At 37.1% G+C, this 23,615-nt stretch overlaps 1 protein-coding gene across 24 annotated transcripts in view; it reads right to left on the reverse strand.

The window, feature by feature from the left end:
- Nucleotides 1–23,615, reverse strand: part of nrxn1a (neurexin 1a) — a 1,882,581-nt gene that overhangs the window by 584,393 nt on the left and 1,274,573 nt on the right. For 2 of the 24 annotated variants that reach the window (XM_043695931.1, XM_043695930.1), the window contains exon 1: nt 17,904–18,698. The exons of the other annotated variants lie outside the window; for them this stretch is intronic. In XM_043695931.1, the coding sequence (XP_043551866.1) occupies nt 17,904–18,153 (250 nt within the window). In that variant the 5' untranslated portion in view covers nt 18,154–18,698. Of the gene's footprint in view, nt 1–17,903; nt 18,699–23,615 lie in introns of those variants that run through there. 24 annotated transcript variants of the gene reach the window in all.

A 23,615-nucleotide genomic window follows, 5' to 3' on the forward strand; every position in this document is an offset into this window, starting at 1 on the left:
GTCGGAGGCTGAGGGGTGACCTTATAGAGGTTTACAAAATTATGAGGGGCATAGATAGGATAAATAGACAAAGTCTTTTCCCTGGGGTCAGGGAGTCCAGAACTAGAGGGCATAGCTTTAGGGTGAGAGGGGAAAGATATAAAAGAGACTTAAGGGGCAACTTTTTCACACAGAGGGTGGTACATGTATGGAATGAGCTGCCAGAGGACGTAGTGGAGGCTGGTACAATTGTAACATTTAAGAGGCATTTGGATGGGTATATGAATAGGAAGGGTTTGGAGGGTGCTGGCAGGTGGGAGTAGATTGGATTGGGATATCTGGTCGGCATGGACGGGTTGGACCGAAGGGTCTGTTTCCATGCTGTACATCTCTATGTCTCTAAAAGAAAAACTCTGACGATACAATTTTAATTTTCTTCTAATATTATGACATATATGGTTGGTTGCCTAAGCAATATAATATTAATGGGGCAGACTACAATGTACAATGCCATTAGGATTTCACTCCAATTTCAGCCCAAGAATTAATCATGCAGGATTGGTGGTTTTATTGGAATTCTATTAAGCATGTGACTGGCACAGGAAAAAAAAAAAAATGGCAAAGGGCAGTCCTCTTCAGCAGTTTCAGTTTATGGCACAATAAGTTCAGATAATTAGAAAACTTCATAGTGAAGTGTGCTAGTATTCAATCATAAGACACAGGGATTATTCTAAGTAAGGGAATGTTCATTTGTGCAAGAGAAAGAGAGAAATAAAAGATGCTCAAGGTTGCTCATTAAAATTCACAGGCTTTTTTTGACATAGTACAAGAATGTGTACAAAGTGATTCAAACTATAAAATATCATAATACAACTAAAAGTGGACTGTTTTTGATTCATAGTTTTTTTTTTAACTGTTGCAACTTCTAATATTTTGGTTTCCTTGATTAAATCATGCACTTTATTTCCAAGATAAAATGTCCATGTTATGGTAATGTCATTGGATAAATAATTTTGAAACCCAGGTGACGGATCTGGGAATATAGGTTCAAACCCCACTACGATGGTCAGCAGAATTTAAATTCAACCAATAAAAATCTGTAAATAAGAATAACTGGTCTAATGGTGACCATTAAATTATTGTTGTAAAATTCCACCTGATTCACTAATGATCTTCAGGGGAGTAAAGGGAAGGAAATCTGCTGCCTTGAGCTGGTCTGAACTATATTTGGCCCCAGATCCATTGCAGTATGGTTGACTCTTAACTGCTGACTGAAATGGTTCAGCAAGCCATTCAGTTCAAGGGCATTTCGAGATAGCACCAAATGCTGGCTTTGCCAAGACACCCACATCACAGGAAAATATGAAATCATAACTAATGTATGTCAGTATAATCGCAGTGTTGCTTTCTCTAATATCCATTTCTATTTTATGGGTTGAAATTTAAATTTGCTTGCTATTTCACATTGTCTGTTGACAAATTATTATTCCTGAATTAGTGCTGCAGATCTGAATTCATAACCTTCCATTATTACAGTGGTGGCGTCCCATTTCCTAGTTCTACTGACAGGTTCACATGATTAAAATGACACTGTGGCAATGAATTGGTCAATGAATTTTAATGCTTTTTCTTCACAATGGATTAAAAAATTGACAGTAAGCTGGCATAGGCATTATAAATAGCCATGGGGGCTGGAGGGGCATAGACTGGAATTGAGAGTGTGAGGACCACCGGAGAGGAAGGGCATGGGTTGGTATCCAAGGTATAGGGCAATAGGGTGGGTACAGGGGCATATGTTGACATGGAGTGTATGCTGGGCATGAGTGGTGCTACAGGTTGTAATGTTAGCATAGCAGATACAAAGGGTCTTCAGGGTTAGGTAGAGATGGTATGAGTTGGTATGAGTGAGGCATGAGAAATGTCAGTGGAGGGTGAAGGTCAGAGGACTTGGTTTTGTATTGTTTTGCTTTAGTTAAAATCTTGGAAACAACATGAGTGCACTGAGCAGGGATTCTGGTATCGAATCCACTTCTGCACCTGGCAGCGTAGACGGACATGGAGATTCTTGAGAAAGTAATCATTGACAGGAACCTACTGGAAGTAAGGTATTAGGACAATGCACATATATGACAGTATGATAAGAATGAGGAGGGGTGGGGGTAAGTGTTTGAAATAGAGGTTATGCAATGTCCAACATCTGGAAAATATGTGCAGGGAGGACCCAAAATGACATGAATAGACAATATAATAACATGGATTGGCTTCTGCATGATATTGGCAGTGGATAACAGAACGAAGTGGAGGAAGGTATTTCAGAGTGTGGCCAACGCTCAGAATGGGGAAGGATGAAAAACATGACAAGACCTGCTTCTCAAAACGGGTGTTCCCATTTATCCTACATATCGATATTTAAATTTGTATCCTGAAAGTTAAAGTCTACCAATATATGCATCTTAAAACTAACAATTCACAACAAAGGTCATTATGAAAAGAAATCAGTGTACTGGAACACCATGGACTAAAATGCATATTAACTACTATAGGCTTCTACACCAATGGGGTTTTCTATTGTATCTTTGAAGGAACCGAAGGTGCAGGTTTGACCTCCAATTCTGGTGCGGGTGAAAAATCTGACAGGCTGCTGTGATGTACTTTCTCGGGGACAGTTTGGAACACAGTCATTTCTCACCGCTTGAGGGAATTGAAAAAGCAACAATTTTAAAAAAAACAGTTCCAAAAATATAAAAGTGGACTCTCATGAACAAGAGTAAAAATAAGGTGTCATGAAATAATAGCTAACTGTACAATAAGAAAATAGAAAACACGGCACTTCTAAGAAAGAGAAGGCCTAACTCATTATAAATGAATCATCGCTCCCATAATCTTTATGGTCCATAGAAGTGGTGAGGACCTGTGCACCAAATCATAGAACTGAGTCTGCAATTCCCTATAATTAAACTTTTGCTGCCAGACTGCCAGATAAGGCTATGTCTTCCTACAGAGAACATGAAATATAATGCACCATATCCTGGTAAGAAGTGTAATCAAATTTTGCACTTTTAGCCTCAAGCAGCAGCAGTCTGTACGACAGTACTTGAATCTATATGACAGAAATCTAGACATGCAGACTAATTCAAACTCCAGTTGTGGAGTTACTGGTTGTGCTATATGTGCACAAACATCAGATACAAATAAAATAGATGGTGAAAATATTTAAAATGTGATTTATAGCAAATGGTATTGTAAACTGTGGCTTTCCATAAGAAAAGGTTTATTAGGTGCTACATGCTTCTGTAATTATTGTTGTTTCTCACTTCCATATGAACATGGACAAGTGTTGTTATTGTGTGGAAATAATCTCTGTTGATAAACCCATAATGACACTTCAAAAAAATTCCCAAGGATTTTTAAAAAAATATATTTGGCAAGATCAAGGAGCAGCGTTAAAGATTCTTCACTTTAAAAAGGTAAAATCAAATCAGGACAGTTGTTTATTTGATTGTATGCATGTAATACAAGTACAGCATTTTTAAAATTAATTTGTCAAGCAGTTTTTTTTTAAGATTAAAAATTGTCTCAAATACTGAAATGCTTCTCAAAAAACATAACTCCTCAGCCTTTGCTAAAATTATTAAAGCATCTCTAATTGCTTTATAGATAATGACACCATGGAGTCAATGGTATCAGTGTCAGCGTAACTGTACTGCTTCAGCATTTGTTCCACAATGTTAAGCAGCTGCACAGTATTTTCTGACTGCAAAGAGGCACTACTTAATTGGTGAGTTCCTCTCAGTGGTATCAAGGGTTGATAGCTCCTGTTGTCAAATTCTTCTGAACAGGCTAAAGCATATTTACTGGCAGTCTTGAAAGTGACACACAACGAGATCAGCAAAGGGATACATTTTGGAGAGCAACAGAAATCACAAATTAGGTCACTAAAAAAGCAAGTTCCCCATCAATTGCATAATGTTGTAAATCACTGTCAGTTGTGAACAATCTTAATTAAAAGCTGTGCAAAAATTGCTTTGATGTGTTCTGGTGACAATTATTTTATATTTTGAATTGACAGTAACCAGAAATAAAGCAAATATTAAGCTTTAGAGCAACACAATGCCGATAATTTCCACCAACTGCATCTAATTCTTTTCTGAAGAATTGGAAACGTTAATCGCATAGCAGCTGCATTTAGCATTCAGCCAGGGCAGGGCAGCAACAAATTACCTTTGGCAATCAACAACTTATGGTAAGTGCAGCAATTAGTTCACTACTACCACCACAACAACCAATATTTATAAATATGGCACAGAGTACTAAAAGTACACGATAATCAAGATCAATGCCATCGCCACTGAACTCAATATTAATTTGCTCCAATTTTCATATATTGTGACTATTGTACATACAAAGCACTGCAACAACTCATGAATATTCCTTCAAGTACATTTTCCTTTCCTGAAACTTCAACCCTGAAGAGCAGCAAAGCAATAAGAACACCAGAAATTCCAAATCATGTGCCATTCTGACTCAGAAATTCATCAGCACATTTTTTAAGTTTCCTGCAATTTCAAACCTAACATCATTCTGGAACAACATTAACACCAAGACTGGTGCAAGAAAAAGCCTAAATGTCCCCTTTCAAGAGAGCTCAGGATAGGCAACATGCACATTTTTAATTACATTCATGAGGTAAAAACACCTGATGTTAAAAACAATGTGTATTCCATCAGTGAACTAAGCCAAAACTTCAATTTCAGCAAATATAGGAGCTAGATTGAATCAATGATACCTGATCAGAAATAGCTTTGTTTCTGAACCAGAAAAATACCAGCTCTTTGGAACCTTTTCCCAGCCACTAAAATACACTGAATGAGAGAAACAAACTGAGCTTCAACAGACTTGATCCAAGAAGCAGAAATAGTTATGATTCAATAGCTTTTCATCTAAATAGGTCCCAACTAAGAAGATGCACGAAGGAGATCTGGTGGTCTTCGTGCATAGTCTCTACAAGTGGCAGGACCAGTTAACAAAGCAGTTAATGAAGCATCTTGGATCCTTTATTAACTTAGATCTTGAATTCTATAAATAGAGACATCTGGATTGATGTTTGTTTTGGGGTCAGGATCTGGTGAATTTCCAGGTCCCAATTCCACATGGCAGTGCATTACATCTGACACAATCTTTAACCAGGAGGCCGAAGTGGGATCAGGATGTGCATTCTCTTCCCAAGTAAGGACAGCTGATGGGCTCCAGAGGCTTGGGGGGAGGGGGGAGGTGCGATCAAGAAAATGCCCTACAGCAGTGACTGGAGGGCTGTTCAAATATCAAAGGTAGGAGTTATTGTGTGAGTAAGATCGTGTGCCATTTAACGAGTTGACTGCTGAAGAGGGTTTTTAAATTTTCACCCTTAAATAGACAATAGCTGCCAAGTCACAATCATGGAAATATCTGCAGACATAACTGCAATTTATGAGTGGATGAGATTTCAAATTAGTTAGTTCCTGTAAAAGGCATTGGCTGCAGGCAGAAATCATTATAATGAGTAGGCAGCATGCCAGCATTGTGTTTCTGACTCATGGTAATGATTTCTACATGCAACCAGCTATCCCCTTGTTGTTTGTTGGCTACATACAGCAGCAGGGAACCCAATACTGTTGTTACCTTGCACTATTTAAAACTAGCTGCACTGTAACTGCTGCTGAGACTCATTCTATTACTGAAATCATCATTCTGTCAGAGTCATAAAGATGTACACCACAGAAACACACCCTTCAGTCCAACCTGTTTAGGCCATCCAGATATCCTAAATTAATCTAGTCCCATTTGCCAGCATTTGCCCATATCCCTCTGAACCCTTCTATTTATATACTTGTACCAGCCTCCACCACTTCCACTGACAGCTCATTCCATATACACACCACCCTCTGTGTGAAAAGGTTGCCCCTTGGGTCCCTTTTAAATCTTTCCTCTCTCACCTTAAACCTATGCCCTCTAATTTTAGACTCCCCAACCGTGGGGAAAAAAAACTTTGTTTATTTATCCTATCCATGCCCCTCATGATTTTATAAACCTCTATAAGGCTACTCCTCAGCCTCCAATGCTCCAAGGAAAATAGCTCCAGCCTGTTCAACCTCTCCTACAGCTCAAACCTCCAACCCTGGCAACATCTTTGCAAATCTTTTCTGAGCCCTTTCAGATTTAACAACATCTTTCCTGCAGCAGGGAGACCAGAACCGAAAAAAGTAGCCTAACCAATGTCTTGTACAGCTCCAACCTGACCTCCCAACTCCTAAACTCAATGCACTGACCAAGAAAGGCAAGCATGCCAAACACATTTTTCACTAGCCTGTCTACCTGTGACTCCGCTTTCAAGCAACTGTGACCCTGCACTCCAAAGTCTCTTTGTTCAGCAACCAGAGAAAAATATAGAACAGCCGAGCAGGGATAGAGAGGCTGCTCAGATTTTGGGATGGTGCACTGCTGATATTATGTAGAAAGTGGAAAGATAGAAGGATGTCCTGTATCCTCAGATGGGTAGGAAGCCCTCGAGGAATGTCATTAGAAAGCAATGGCAATAGATATGCCCAGAGGTCAATGCCAGGAGCTTTTGTTGAATTAACTCGATATAGTGCTGGAAGAAGTTAACTGATTCCCCAAAGTGGTGAAAATCAGTGAATGCAACTCAATTGCCCTAACCTGTCAACCACACCAACAATCTCAGCCATTTGACAATTCACCAAACTCATCCTCTTTCACCTACCAACAATCACCATCAAATACGACTCATACCTAAATTAAATGCTTCATCTCACTCTCACACTTAGCACTGTTACAAGCTACAAAATCCATTTCTCAAGGGTTGCAATGCACAGGTAATAATAACTGCAAACACATTTTCCTCTTTCTTGCAGGGGCAAGTGTGGCACAACTAGAGACAGTATGATCCAAACACATTTGAAGAAACGTGCCTAAATTTTCTAACCTGTATAGAGAAAATGACATTACTGTTGTCTTCAATGTGGCTTTAGCCCTTTGTTGGCTAGTATGTGAAGGCTGGAGCCACATTGAAGACAACAGTAACTTCATAATTGATTCTCCCATTCTAATCCTCCATCTCCCTAAGCACGTCTGGCTGTAAATTTGTAGATGGTGTAAGCATACACTTCTCACTTTGTTCTCTCTCCCAATCAGAACCCTTCTCGTGTTCTTTTATCCTTTAAAATACCTAAGAACTGCAATACGCCCAGATGGTGAAGGAATGGCAAGAAAAGAGTGAAAGTGAAAACATATCATCACTCTATTTCATATCAATAGCCACTAGCTTAGATATTAACTCTCTTTCATTTATAGGATTGCCTGGAGGCCTGATCTGTGTATGCTGAGATATTGGAATCAAATACTTTGTAGCCAGGGCATCAGGAAACATGGTCAGCTCACCATAGGATGAGTTACACTTTACTTCTGCTGCAGTATACTAAGATAATGGCTTTGACATGCCTGAAGATGAACAAGACTGATGACCCATACACTAGATGCTCCCAGAGAACTAACATTCAATATTAAGGAGGATGAAGATGTCCAAAGGCATTTTGGCCAAAAGCTTAGACTCCATCCTTTTCAACATGGATTGAGCGATACACTTGCTCTGTCAACAACATCTGAGGGTTTCCAACAGATGTTTTTGCCTAAAGACACTCTTCAGCCCTGGCTTCCTGCTCAGTATTCATCTTCATCTCCCTTGTCGTCTCCATGATTATAACAGCTCCCTGCATGACCTCTGCTCATTCTCCAGACATATAAAATGCCAAGAGGCTACCTGTGGCTGGTTTGAGCACAAGATCATAAGGCACAAAATAAAAATCCAACACCCAGTCAGATCACACGCTATAAACAACTGAGAGAGGAGGAATTGGTGACAGTGAATTACGCAAAACAGAATATCGTATACAGATGACAGCACTATTTGAAAATGTGACGTGGTGATCGGTGGTGGAATGACATTTGACCCTGAAGAATGAAGAAAAGTGGAATTTACTACTTTAAGAGCATTACTAATCTAAGAAGGCACAGCCAGCCAGCAGCTAAATATGAAAACCAACAGAAAGCAGTAGCTACATGACAGGGAGAATCAGCATTTCAAAGTCAGATCTGCATCAGAAGCTGGTAGGTGGTGCAGGGAGAAAAATGTGGAGTGGAGAAAGAGGAAAAACCAAACCATGAAAAATACAGAGGACACGCTGTAGGGAGCAAGTAAAGGCTTCAGCGATAAGGTTAGATATGATTAAGAGAAAGATGGAGAAACCATTATGAAAATTATTCAAAGAAATGTAAGCGAAAGCAAGAGGGTTTAAAAAAAAGCCTCACTTCTCAAACATGTGTACTGCTGCTTTATGTATCATCTCCATGAGACTTAGCTTCAAAAGATCATGAAAAGGACAAAAAAGTAAATTATTCTTGAGCTATAATATCAGATTGGCCTCAGAATTTATTTCAGACCAGAAAAGCACAATTTTAGCAAAATGTGAACTAAAGGCAAGCAGAAGAATAAATGTCAGAAGATATTTAAGATTTAAAAGCACAAGGACTCAGTAATTAAACCTCAATTTTGCAGGGAAGATTTATATAGGCCACAGCCAAAGAATTTTAGTTTAAAATATGTGTAGAAAATACTACATTGTGTTTTTATATATTGCAGACAGAAAACAAATTCATTCTGTCCATGAGGAAGTATGAAAACTCTATCCTGGTTACAGAAGGTGGAAAGCTGTGAAAAAGGCAACAGTCCACCATTTTGATCATTTCTAAAGATGGGAACAACCCATTAAGCAATACAGTATTATAGTGAAACAGAACTTAGAAGCTGAATGCATTAAATAATTACAAAACACCCCAGTGATGGGAATTAAAGTTATATTCCTTAATTTAACTTTGTAAAAACAACAGTACAGTGTTTAAAAAAAGACTGACAGACAAATAAATCAATACAAAATTGCAACTGCACACAGTGTCCAGTAAACTTGATACAGAATTGCTTCAACAGTAAAGATTAAATCTGAGGCTGAAAAAGTTAGCACACGACTCTAGTCAGTAGATCCTATAGCAGATGGTGTTACTAATTATCAAAATATTTTTTAAAAAGCTTCAAACTCTAAACAGCATTGATAATTATTTGAATTTGTGAACAAATAAAGTTCTTCAATGAACAAGATACAACAAGAGTGAACTTCAAATGAAATCCATAGATAATTTCACATAGATAATCTCATTCATGATCTCAACATATTAATGGAAAACTATGACTATGGAGCTTTAAAATAAGAATTCATACAAGACAGAATATTTGTTAGAATTCTTCGTTAAACATTTACAGATTTCATGTAGCCCAAAGAAGATTTAACTTGACAGACAGCCATTCAAATTGTGCTTGTATCAGAAACCAAAAAGACTCACAAATGGATCTTTAAAGAAAAAGAACAACTCTACCTCAGGTCAGCATCAGAACCTATTCCCATTTTAAGATATGAACATTTTAAAGAGAGACTCTAAAGCTAAAACAGAGAGTAAGCGAAACAGCAGATGCTAAGAGTCAGTGTCATTGCTGTGGGACAATCATAGGTATTCACCAGACATAGATAATGCCCAGCCTTGTTAAAGAAATGCTGTACTTGTAAAATTAGTACAGCACCCACATGATATTTTAGTAACCACATGAGACAACGCATTTTCATGAGAAAAGATACCAAAGGCATTCCATGAAGAAATTACTGGTTGATATAACAGTGGTAATTCAACCTTCTATCTTTTACATAGCTTACTTATGTGAATGGACAAGGTGAAAAATCACACAGCATTAGGTTATAGTCCAAAACATTTCTATAAATCCATTTTTTAGATTAGTATCAGTCTGACCATTGTGGCACAAACAATCTCACCCAGGGCACCTCACACCTTCAACGCATTATCTGGGCCAACATGACACCAACTGTTAAAGTTCACTTGAGAATGTAACTTTTAAAAAAAAATTCTGTGATTTACATATGAAAGAACTGAAATCAACATGTTCACTCTAAAAGATGAGAGACTAAACAAACAATCCAGGTCTTATTCAATATATAATTTCAGTTACATGACACTGTAAACTTTTGCTATAAATTCTGTGTCCTACGACCTTATACTCCACAACCACCTGATGAAGGTCCAGCGCTCCGAAAGCTACTGCTTCCGAATAAACCTGTTGGACTATAACCTGGTGTTGTGTGATTTTTAACTAGGTTTATTTGGAACATTAATGGACATCTTGTTAACTTTAAGCTGGATAACAGAATGACTGTCACTATCTTCTCAGATCAAATACCATGGCTCAAGAAACTGTGGTTACAGTGTACAAAGATTAAATCACATGGTACAGGTGGAACCTGATTATAAGATTAATGATTGCAACAATTCATAAGCTATTCGTCTTGCAGCATTAAAGGTGAAATATATATTTGCAATTAACCCGCCTTACTTTTCAGCCTAAAAAGATGGGATAGCTGTGTGGGATAAGACTATCAAGAGGAAATAAATCAAAAAGACTTTATAGGACTGGTGGAAATTCTGCTGGCTTCTCAAACTGAACTGTCAGTGCCAGTGACAAAGATAGTGCTCAATGAATAGCAATTATCCAGTAACACAACTGTAGATGTGATAAAGGCGAGTTCACTAGTCAAACGACCAACCGAAGACATCCGACCTGATTAACAGAGTGAGAGATACATGCTGTGTATAACACCATGGGAGTCAGTCCAATGTCCATAGATTTATTACACAGTCAAAAAGAAGAAATTGCCTGGTCCAAGTATCTAGAATAATGTGGGTCAAGACAGTACTTATTTCAATCAGAAAGACATTGTTCGACCTTGAAATCCAGGATACTGCAAGGAAGAAAGTAATTGTTTCAACAGAGCAGCTGTCTTCCATAATGGACATTCATGAAATTAAAGGTCCTTCAGATGATGTTATGGTGAAAATATTTGTATTAGTAGTGAAGCCTTCCTCTGAAAAAGAAATTCTGGAGTTTAAGGGTGCCACAGATGTGCTAACCAGCCAACAACTTGGTTCAATAGGAATGATGCCCTTTGGTGAAGAACATCCCTGAGATAAAAGATCCTTTAACAGATAAATGATTCACAGATCAGGATGAAGATGCATGCTGCAAGTGAACATTAAGTGTGCACATTCATCTATATCAACACATATTCTACAGATGGGGATCAGTTAAGCTGAGTTAGCTGGATGGTTGGTTTGGGAAGCAGTGTGATGCTACTAGCATGGGCTCAATTCCCATCATCAGCTGAGGTCACCATGAAGGACTCTTCTCCTCAATGCACCCCTAACCTGAGATATGGTGGTCCTCAGGTTAAATCACCATCAGTCATCTCTCTCTCTAATGAGAGAACAGCCCATTGAACTATAACCTGGTAAGACTATGGCATCCTGACTTGCTTCCATGAATGCCTTGTAGCACCTAAAAGTAGGTACTATTTAGTCCTATTTCACCAATGAAATATCTTTTCAATATAACCATATCCAAAAGCATCCCTGAAGAACAACACAGTACTTCACACCAGCTTTCCCTTTCACATTAATATAATGATGATAATCCATTAATAATATAAATTCCCTATACTCTTAGGAGGCACAATATCAATTTTATCATTATACTCTTCTGTTACCCATTTGATCCACTGTCATGTTATCTCTGAATGTTTCACCTCTCATCTGTTGTCGATATCAAGAGGATATTTTAACTCTCCTCACTGGACAGAAATGAAGTAGATGTTCCTGACAATATTCTATTTATACTGATTCTAACAGCTAATGAAGAGCCCAGGAGACACAGATGGAAGGATGGTACTTCAATGCTTATCAGAATTTTATATGAAAGGAATCCAGATTTAACTGAGACCTGCAACTGGCTAGATAGCAACTGGCTCTTCAAGGATATGCATTACTTTCCTTGTGAAACGAAGAGGGGCAAGAATGCATCAGAACACTCCACTATATTAAGGTTGCTATGTAACCGAGAGTTGATTTTATTCTCTGTGGAAGGCTTTTATTCTATAAATCATTTTGCTTTTTTTAAAATTATCTCATTCTATGCTGGAAGACAGAGTTGAATCACTTGTCATTCCCTGGACAATTGTCAAATTCTTTTGAATGTTTTCACTGAAGACAACACTAGTCCTTGCTCAGAACATTTTGATCTTAATCATGCCTATAAATGGAAATGGTTTTGTTCTTCTCAGTTTACAACATAACTTCCTCATCCTTCTTGGAAGTCCAATCAATTGTTCATTTTGATCGATCCCCACTTAGCCATTCTTCATTCAAACAAAACTATTTGTATAAAACTTTTATTGGATTTCCATGGATTCCATGAAAATTTCTCAAAATGCTTACTTACTGACTAATTACTTTTCAACTGTAGTCACTGTTCTTCCGTAGACAAATGAATCAGCCATTCTTCATCCAACCAGAACAGACAAATAACAATAAGATTAATGACCATTTCATTATTTTGATGACATTGGTTCAGGAATAATTGCTTTCCAGAACAGGAGAAAAACTGCCTTAATAACGCTGTCTGCCTTATTAAGGTATCGCTTATGTGGTCGTAAGGAGAAAGTGAGGACTGCAAAGGCTGGGAGGTCGAGTCTGGAATATGGTGCTGGAAAAGCACAGCAAGTCAGGCAGCATCCAAGGAGCAGGAGAATCCTGCTGAAGGGCTCTTGCCCAAAACGTCGATTCTCCTGCTCCTTGGATGCTGCGCTTTTCCAGCACCACACTCTCACCTTTTGTGGTCGTAACTATAGCTAAAAAAAAAATGTGTTCCCTGTTGGCACATTAATACTGAGAGCAACTTTTGGAATCTACGCATACAAAGTTAAAGATGTACATCCAGACATTGCTGTCAACCATTCTACCTTATACAGTGCACTGTTGAACTCCCACCATGTTGTACTCAAGAAGAAATCCCTGAACTAATAAAAACTTGGACTTTGCACTGTTAGACTCGTCATTGAATAACCTTTCAGAAAATTATAACTTGTTAAATGGGATGCAACTGGGTCTTTAACAGCATTTCAAGTCATCCTTACTAACAATTACCACTGACACCAAAGTCTGAATTAAAAAAAATAATTTTATATTTATGGAAGCTCAAATTTCTACATTCACAAAACATGACTTTTTTTTTAAATAAAGGAAGTGCTTATTTATTTCCACTTTTTGTTTATTCCATATGTATGTCAGATCATTCATTGCACTGTCTGTAAAGTTATATGTAAAGTTATAAAATTTAATGAATTTTACTTCCTGGTTTGCTGGCAGTAAGAATGCTACAATGTGATTGGCTTTGCATCCAATTTAATAGATACTGTTGCTGGACGTTCGGTAACCCCTTGTCTTCTTTGCATGCTTCAAATAATTTTCAGAAAAAGGGATTGAAAATTCCTTGGCTGCAGAGATCACTAGATCTTTGAAGGTGCCCTTGAGGCCAGCAGTGACCATCATTGCTTCACACTGACCAGAACATCTGGGTTGCTGTGCTCAAGTTCTAGGTGACACAGGTTTCTATCTACTTCACTAATTGTTGAAATAGAATTCCACATGTTTTCCATCATTAGGTTATCTCAACAATAACAAATAAAAATCCATTTCTTCTCTTCTACCAATATATTTCCCCTCCCTGATTCAGCTCCATAAGTTCTAACTCTATTCAGGCCATGAATAAAGGGATAATATTTGTGTAGAATAATCTAGGTGTTATCTGGCACTTCAGGACAATAAATACTTTTAAAATCTTGTTGTTCAACATGAAACACATCTCTGCTTGCAGTCTTTTACTCTGTGAACCTTCCTCTATGCTCCTAATGTGGTCATTATCATTAGCTATCTGATTTCTTCAATTTCTTCAAACAGGCTGCCAAAATGTTCTTGCTCTCCACTACATCCTTATTATGGTAAAATAAAACTAATTGTACAGTCTCACTTAACCTCCTATTTCTTCTTAGTGTCCTTAACTGAGTAAAAGTCCCTTAAATCTTTTATTCTTGTGTCATCTGATTACTATTTGCTGATATATCTGAATATCCTCGTTAATTTTTTTTTGTTGACAGTGTCTGGACAATGGTCCTTGTGCTTTTTATTTGATATTTTCAACAACTTATAAAACAATACCAAAAAAGGAGAAAGTGAAAGGAACAGATAGCAAAACAAAATCCAACAGTGGAACTCTCACTCATCTAACATCCAATTCAATCCTGCTGTCATAAAGAACATGGAGAATATAGTTTTTTCAAAATGTAGAACGAAAGCCAGTGTCAGCCAGTGCTAACATAAGGTTAACACTGATTTTATTTCTTAAATTGAATCTATTCTCTCTACCTTTTGGACATTTTGTGAAACTGTAACAAGGAATGAACAAGTTGATATTGCCAGTTATTCTTTTCCCAAAACTGACATTTGTCTACAGCAAACATTTTCCTTATCCAACAGCCTTCACCTTCCAATCCAGACTTTCTTCATTCAGCCATGAGCCATCCTTGGTTTGAAACTGCCTGTCAGGTCTATGTTATGATTGACTGAGAAGAGGTGTTTCTTAAATAGGACAATTTCTATTAATACGTTTCTCACTTCAATGCTGCGCAATACACCCTCTAGTGGCAAAAGATGGACTACAAACTTTGCCTGCTCAGAACAGCTAAGTATGAGTACCAGTCAATTACACGATTTGAACTTCACAGCCTGTGCTGGTTCATTAGTCCATATTATGTGTCAACATTACAGGCAGCTAGGATTACTTGATTCTTTAAATGCAGAGCATTTTATGATATTCATATGCCATTCTACTTTCTATTACCAATGACTCAGCAAAACCTAATTCCATATGCTAATTTGCAAAATTGATTCTAACAGCTATATCAATTCAATTTATAGAGAAGATTTAAAAATCTGTTGGAATAACACTTAAAGTAAACTTCTCGCTTTATTCTAAAGCTCAGTTTGTGATGGCAGTGGTAACTCCAAATGTCCAAATAAAAAGCTAAATAATATTTTAAAAGGCTTATTCAAAACATATTTTGGTAATGAATGCTTGTACATTTTGTTTTTTTTGTGCAAAATAGCACTCTTTCTCTTGGAGACAATGATTTTTTACAATCTTCACCAGACAGGAAAAGTAAAACTTCAGCACATCAGTATCACATAATCAGATAAAGAGGAATCACAAGATTTAAGTACTATACAGAATAGAGAAAAAAAACAAATAAATTCTTAAGATGAATTATTTGTTGTAAATTTAATGAAAATATCAAGCATGTCATCATACAATTCACCAGGATATTGACCATCTGTGATGCTAAATGTGAAATATTGAATTACTGGCAAAATAATTTCACACAGATGCTTGAAATATAGCAAGTTATTCGATAATATTCCTCTGACTCATGAAGACTTCTGATAATATTAATCCCTCAGAAAATGTCCTGTGATACTGCAAGACAATGAGTAGGTTTCCATCATTGGGTTTTTCATGGTATTCACATTAAAAAAAAACTCGCACCTTCTCATTTCATTGTTTATTATCCCTTTCTCTTATCAGAAAATAACAAAGGGAATCACCATAATTCAAGACACTCCAATCATTACTTATTTCTTCAACTACATTTTTAAATCTAGATAACTGAAAATTCTAAAAGGCAACAGAAGTTTGTTGAATGATACTGCTTAAAGGAACACTGTAATAGGTTAAAAGCTGAACTGTGCACAATTAGGTTACAACAGAGCCTGACTAAGGAAGAAAAGAAATATTGTTCTGTAAACATCCTTATTACAGCTGGTCCTGCCCTTGCACAACAATATAGCAGGACTGTAACCTGGTTTTGTGTGATTTTTAACTTTGTACACCCCAGTCCAACACTGGCATCTCCAAATCATGAACACCAACAAGAGCACGGAAAGGAATTTTATTCATTCCGTCCTGTCATTTATTTAGAATTGCCACTTCTTTATTCATGTGCCTAACAAATAAATGCTTCCAGGCATTAAATTGGCATCAATATTATTTTAAACATAACTGACAATCAGTTGCTTTACTCAAAATACTGTGAATTGTTATTTTTAACAAGATACCATTCTGCCAACTTGTTAATTACATTAATGCAAGCAAGTTACTTAAATACTAGCTGAGTAACCAGATAACTACCTTTGTAGGCTTAATATCTGACACAAAACAGTAACTGTTAATATCTTGGAGGAAGGCAAAGTCATGAAATGGAACCATTATTCCGTAGTACTAGGAAAACGTCTAAAATAACTAATACTCTATCTTGTATACATTTCAGGGCAAAAGAGCTTGTACTGAGATACTTATCAAGAATCTACCAACATTTTTCCACTTGTGATTACGTTCTGCAGACAACATCAAAGACTGCATATCTCACAGAAACATGGGGATGAAGATACACAGCAAATAATATTAACGGAGACACAATATGCACAGGCATGACAAAGAGCACAAAAATCATCCTGATATCACCAAAGCATTTTAATGCAAATTATCAATGGATTGACACTTTAGAACGGATAAACTACAAATGAAAAATTTAACAGCATCAATATTTCGGTTAAAAATCTGTCAGTATTCACCAGCCTCTTACTGAAAATTTCCTTAATTCAATGCACTGACAATTAAAAATTTAAAGAAAAGATATATGAATGCTAAATCAGAGAACTAATGTCTAGGGCTTTGTGAAATTATGTGGAAAATTAATTTCAAGAGGAACAGCTCTTTACTGAAAATACCCACTTCACATTTCTTAAGCTTTTCTTTGTCATTCAAGAAGAGTGTCTGATAACAAAAGATCAAATTAGATTCTAATGTCTAATCATCCATACAGGGTCAACCTGTGCTCGTATGCAAAGGTTAATCGTAAGATCTGTTTTTTCACCTCGGGAGTGGCATGGGATGATGGTTTAAATGAAGCATGGAATGAAGGGAAAATGAAGAAGGATGAACCTGTATATTCAAATCAACAGCTGCAGGTTTCACTAAAGAAAGCAAGCTACTGTTTTAGCTGTGTTAAAGTAAGACCATGGGAACAGTTTGATCGTGGTGCTGTTTAAATTATGTATGCTCACTCTCTCATTCTGCTTCATTTAAAATAGCACAAAAATAGCATTGGTTTTCTGTTTCAGTTTGGAATAATATTGGTTTCGGTTTATTTTTTCACTGATGTTTCTTTCTGATTAGGAAGCAAATAATGAAGCTCCAGCAATCAGAAAGTGCCCAGAGATCAAAGATGACGGATTGAGGGACCCTTAGTTCACCTCAGCCTTTGGATTTAACCATTACTATTGTTGTAACGTCTAATTACAGTCTTGAATAGGTGATCAGGATGATGATGAAGCTAATCACAAACCAATTCAATATTCCATTATTATACTGCCTTCCTAAATAAACACATTAATAAAATCACATCTGAAGACTGAAATTTCTATTAGCATGAATTTAAAATCAAAATTCAGGTAACATTTGATAAGTATTAGATAAAAACAAAGGACGACAGTGCATAGGATAGGTTATGATTTTCAGTTTTCTTTTAATTCTGCTGCCTATTCATTAATTTTTGAATACAAATCAATATAGTACTGTATCCAAAGCTATAATTGATTTTGAAGTATTCTTTCAAATAACATTATTAAATATCCTGGTTTAAGAATACAGACATACACATTGTGTTTTCTTCTTACATCATCTTAACAATCAGTTATCTTATTGGCAATAGAAAGGTTCATCTAAACTGTCCGAGATTTCAAGTTTAAACTATACACTACAATGACATAAACATGAAGAAGTAGAAGATAAATAAAAAGCAGAGACCCACCATGTCCTCTTTGCAGTGAGGCAGGCGACCTGTATATAGCAATAGGCACTGAATGGTGTTTGCTGCCATGAAAATGGTGAATATGGTGAGTTCCACCTAAGCTCGAAGCACTCCATGACACTCCAAAAAAACAGCTGAAAGTCAAAAGAACTATCCAAAATGCCAAATGAATACAGCTTGTGAGAGTTTCAATGCTGGACTTCACTGTTGCTCTCGGGTTCATGATGTTCCCTGAGAAAAAGATTTGCATCCCCCATGTAACAAATGTCACAACTGTATACAGCCCATTACTTCAAGTCTGCCTCACAGTTTTCTATTCCTGCTGTCTTCTTCTGCTAGGAAATCCACAGCATACTTTTTTTTAAAAATCCAGTCAGTGCAGTGTGTCTGTTCCCAGCTGGTAAAACATAACTACCTGCATCTCCAACAGTAGTTACTAGGTTCCTTTATGATAATACTCCAATAGATCCAGGACTGAGACTGCTGAGGATATTTTTGTTCTCTCCCTACATAAGGCACATCATCATCCACTGGGCATTCAATACCATTTAAATTTTACAGGATGGCATTTCACAATGCTGTAAGGGAAATTAAAATGCTTCCTCAATCCAGTTACAGCCTAGGAAAAAAAATGTAACACACACAGCACAGCACTGTGTCTGACCAAAGCCACCCAATAAATTGCCTGCTCTCCAATCCGAATACAGTAGTCAGGTTAGTGAGAATAATGCCAGAGGATATTCCTCACTGAATTGTGTATACTTATGAAAGGACCTGGAACAGACCATGCTGGTGAGAAGGCTATGCAAATCTGCAGTCTCAAAACAGCAAATCACTGAAGCTTGGATGCATTGCAGAGGAAGAGCCTATTTTAAAATAGGGATTCTGAAATATGCTAGGATATTCAAGCTTGCTCGTATTTAAAAAGAAGACTAGGATATGCAGAATCTGAAGCAAAAGAAATACTGAGAGAAAATTACAATGTTCGTTTTGACTCATATTGAATATCATATTGCATTGCCAGTTTATGAAAAAATTTCTAATCTCCCCCAGGAAGATAGTTCAGAGGTTCCAATATCCTCAGATACAGACCATCCTCAGTTAGTCCTTTACAATTTTTAAACGAAGGCAGGCATTGTTGTGATTGGTCAGAAGCCTCCCTGCACGGTCCACCAGGTGCTCAATCCAAAGCTACTAAATATGCCTCGACACAAACTACTCATCCATCATTTTTGATGATCTTCTAATTGTACAGTCAACTTCACAAAGGAACACCTCTCTCCCTTTCACTGACAGATATTCCAGTGCACAACCTTAGAATAGAGATAGACACAACGCTGCTGATAAAAGGGAAATGTTCGATGAAAATACTTCCTTTTGAAAACGCGAAATTTTGTTCACAAGCGTTGCTGAAAAAAATTCCCTTCATTGTTTTGTATTTTTTCAATACCGATCTTGCTGAAATAAATCTCCCCTGAGAAAGATGTGTTTATCTTGACAGGTGTTTGTGCGATCAGCAGCATCTCAAAGGCATTGTTATTCATTGCTGTGCAATAGAAAATACTAAATCTGCAAATTAATGTACTTATTGAATTACATTCTAAATAACATTAAAAGAAGAAATATAACATTAGAATAACTTATTAGTGTCTCTGCAATGTTATATGTATGTTAAATTTACTATATCCTCCATAAAAGATATGAAAGAAACACTTCTACCATGTGTAACAGAAGTAATGTTAACCATTGTGTAATCGCTGAACATGAAATCAACATTGTTTCTTTTGTCCCCAATCTTTTAAATGGAATATGCTCCACAGCAACTAAGCTTAAGTTGGTTGCTACTTCAATCAATTCTTTTGAGTATTGCTGCAAAGATCCATACAAAACACAATAGCGTGGCAAGGTCCCTTTTGGAAATGGTTTTATAAATAAGCTCTGGAACTAATTTTTATTAAAAATACAGGTCCATCATCTTTACACTGAAATAAACACACACTTTTGACTACGGTTGACAGCTTCTTTGTTTTCCTTAGCAGGTTTTTCACCGGTACTCACGAATGTGGTCTCAGATTGAATTTATCATTTCATAGTTCAGCAATGTGTTTTACTTATTTCAAGGTCAGTCCAAATGATCCGCCTAAGGCTACAGCCAGATGAGTTAGAATACATTGTTAATGTTTTCTTAAACTCTGAATGTTTAGAAATGAGTACATTTTAGGCATTGAGAATACAATGAGCTTCTAATAAGACAGGTGTGGGATTTAATTGTTATTTTCCTTTACCATGAAATCAGAATTTGAATTCACTTTATGAATAAAGATATTTTCTTTGTTTAATTTGTGAAAACATTCCAGGAAAATCCAAAGTAGTTTTGTTTCTGGTCGATCTTAAGTCAAAATATTCATATTTTCTTTCCATCAGGTTTTTGAGAGTTAACAATCGTTATTATGAAATACTGAAGCTGAGCTTGATTAGCCAATGACGTGCAGATTATGACAATAGCTTAGATGTTTTCAAGTCTGTGTGCCATATGCTACTTTCTGCAAATCGCTTTTCCCCCAACCCTTTCTGATTTGGTCAAGCAAAGTTGCATTTCTCCTTCACTGCTTTAGTTTGAGCTGAAAATGCTACCAAAATAAACCAGCTACATTTCTTCAAACCGTTGATCACAGGAACAGAGCCTCCAACCACCTCCACTCAACTAACAAACAACAAATGGATGAGCATAGCACATCTTCTGGATCCTTATGGCCTAGTGCAAATTACCAAGGAAGCTAACAGATTTCTCTTCTTTGAAAAGAGCCAAAAAGGAAAAGTAAAAATAAAACTCGATTATCACTGCAAATGTTACAGGTGGCGGAGGAGAAAGGTGGGTGGTTGAGGACTAAGTAATGTTGAGAAAATGGATTACAGTGCACTACTTGTATGCAGAGGAGAAGGAAGTAGGTGCCAAATGAGGGGAGGAATAATTTAAAGAGCAATGTAGGCTGATCATGGTACAGGCAATTCCCCACTGAGTGCTATGAGGTACTGGTTCATAATATCGCCTGCTTTTTAATGAGTCGCTGCTAGGAAAAAGACTGAGTAAAATCCCCTTGTGTCATCTTCTCAAAATCTTTAAAATCTCTGCATTCAATTCCACAAATTTAGAATTTCTATTTTAAGTTACTTGCAATACAAATGATTGATCTCTTGAGACTTTAGTTGACATGAGGTATTAAAAAAAGTACCACTTTCTTGTGAAAAGAAAAGAAAGTGATTGAACTTGTCATACTGATAAACAGTCATACCTCATATAATTATACTCAAGTTGGAGAGAAAGTAGGGAACAATTCACAGCAGGATTGTCCAAATTTAATTTGCTTTTCTTTACTTTTGTAAAGCTGAACAAAAACATTCAATTTTAATAATCAATTTAAGAAACAAGGAAAGTAGCAGCTAAATATTAAATGGTGCTCATATTGAGTTTGAACTGTGTATGTTAATGAACATCTGATCTGTTTGGTGGATATTGGAAGACCGAGTTTTTGAGCCCTCTGCAGGTTGCAAATAAACTTTTCACTCATACGTTCCAAGTGAACAAGAGGCCATCAAAGTACAGTTTTAGAGACTTCACTTAAAAACACATTTATACAGATCGATGCCTATAATATTCAGAATTATCACTTTAAAAATAAATTGCAGTTATTGTAAAAATGCTGCTGCTGTGTTAATGTTAAGAATTCCTGTAAGGTGGCACAATTATGCATAGCCTGATTATGTGAAATAATTAAAGAATTCAAAAAAGGGACATCCATCCCCAAAGGAGAATAGTGTCAAGCAGTAAGTGTCAATAAGTTTTCATAACCTTTTTAGTTGGAATAAAATGCTATTTTTAGTGTTCCATGAATAAGAAACAATAGCTTCAGTGAAGCTGCATACTAACACAGGGCCATGTCAAACCACAATATTGACAAACAAAAATCAATGTTTCTGTCCTCTGGAACAAAGTAGTGAACACCGCATTGACTTGGTGATAGCACAAATTTGATGAATACAATCCAGCTGGGGCTTCACAATTTTGTGTTCACCACTGCCTGGTAAAATTGCAAGAACTTTAAGTTTTTACAAGCTCTTTCAAAACTGGGTTTAAAATTGTAATACATTTTATATATTAATGGGTTGTGACAATACTTACAACAGCGTCAAGTCAGTTAACTAATTAAAGAGGGATAGAAGATTTACGAGGAGGTTTTGTGGGCTGGAGAGCCTTAGGCTGGGGTTGTTTTCCTTAGAGCAGAGGAAATTGAGGAGGGACATGATTGAAATGTGTAAAATTATGAGGGGCATAGATGGATGATCTGACTTTGAGTGTGAAGTTGACAGTTACCATGGTTGAGGAAAAGAAAAGACAAGCTATCAATAAGGGAACTAAGAAAGCAGTGATGGGGCCATCAGTGAAGATCAACAAGAGGAGGAGAAAGTGTGGGAAAGAAAGTTAAGGGAAGAAAGTGAAGACTGAAGATGCTGGAGATCAGAGTCAAAAGGTGTGGTGCTGGAAAAGCACAGCTGGTCAGGCAGCATCTGAGGAGCAGAAGAGTCGACATTTCGAGCATAAGCTCTTCATCAGACATTCCTGATAAAGAGCTTATGCTTGAAACATCAACTCTCCAGTTCCTCAAATGCTGCCTGACCAGCTGTGCTTTTCCAGCACCACACTTTTTGATTCAGGAAAGAACGTTACTCCATCTACAAAGTGATGAAGCAGGTTCACCCTGAAACTAGCATCTCCTCCAAAGCTATGAGCATCATGAACTTGTTAGTTAATGATATTTCTGAGCACATCCTGCTTAGCTCATTATAACAACCGCAGCACCATCAGCTCTTGGGAGATCTATCATGTGCCTGCTGCTGGCCGGGGAGCTGGCAAAATACATTGTGTCAGATCGGCTAAAGGAAGTGGCCAAGTTCGAAGTGAAACATCATATTGCTCTGAAAACAAAACACGTACAGACCAGGAACCTTTCCTCTTGGTAAAAAATCAATGATCAGGGTACAAGTGGAAGCTAAGGGATGGGAGGCTTAGAGGAGATATGAGGAAAACTTTTTCATCCAGAGGGTTGTGGGAATTTGGAAATCACTACCTCCAAGATTGGTAGAGGCAGAAACACTCTTAACATTTAAGAAAGATTTAGATGTGCATTTGCAATGCCATGCTGAAAGATGTGTTTCTGGGAAAGCGCAGCAGGTCAGGCAGCATCCAAGGAGCAGGATGTTTCGGGCATAAGCCCTTCTTCAGGAATTCCATGGCATGCAAGGCTATGGGCCAAGTGATAGAACACAGGATTAGAATAGTTAGGTGCTTGTTTTGACCTAACCTGCAGACTTGATGGACTGAAGGGCCTTTTGCTGTGCTGTCGACCTCTTTGACTCTATGACACTAAGATGTTTCAATTTTACTTCTGGCAGAGTAGAAATTCTGACAGACTGGGCTAAAATTGAGAGCTACTTCAGAATCTACTGAACTTACCTACATAAGTACATTGAAACATAGTGAACTCACAGAGAGAAGGTGCTGCATATGCAGGTTCACAGACAGCACATATAAGATTAAGGTAAATGCACCTTGCCTAATTATAGGTTCAAGAAAGATTCTATGGTGAGCAGGCAGAGAAGATGTAAGCCAAGCAAAATGAAGTTGAAAACCTCTCATTTTAGCACTTGAAATTA

This window comes from Chiloscyllium plagiosum, chromosome 9 (genome assembly GCF_004010195.1).
Source record: "Chiloscyllium plagiosum isolate BGI_BamShark_2017 chromosome 9, ASM401019v2, whole genome shotgun sequence".
Taxonomy (NCBI): Eukaryota; Metazoa; Chordata; class Chondrichthyes; order Orectolobiformes; family Hemiscylliidae; genus Chiloscyllium; species Chiloscyllium plagiosum.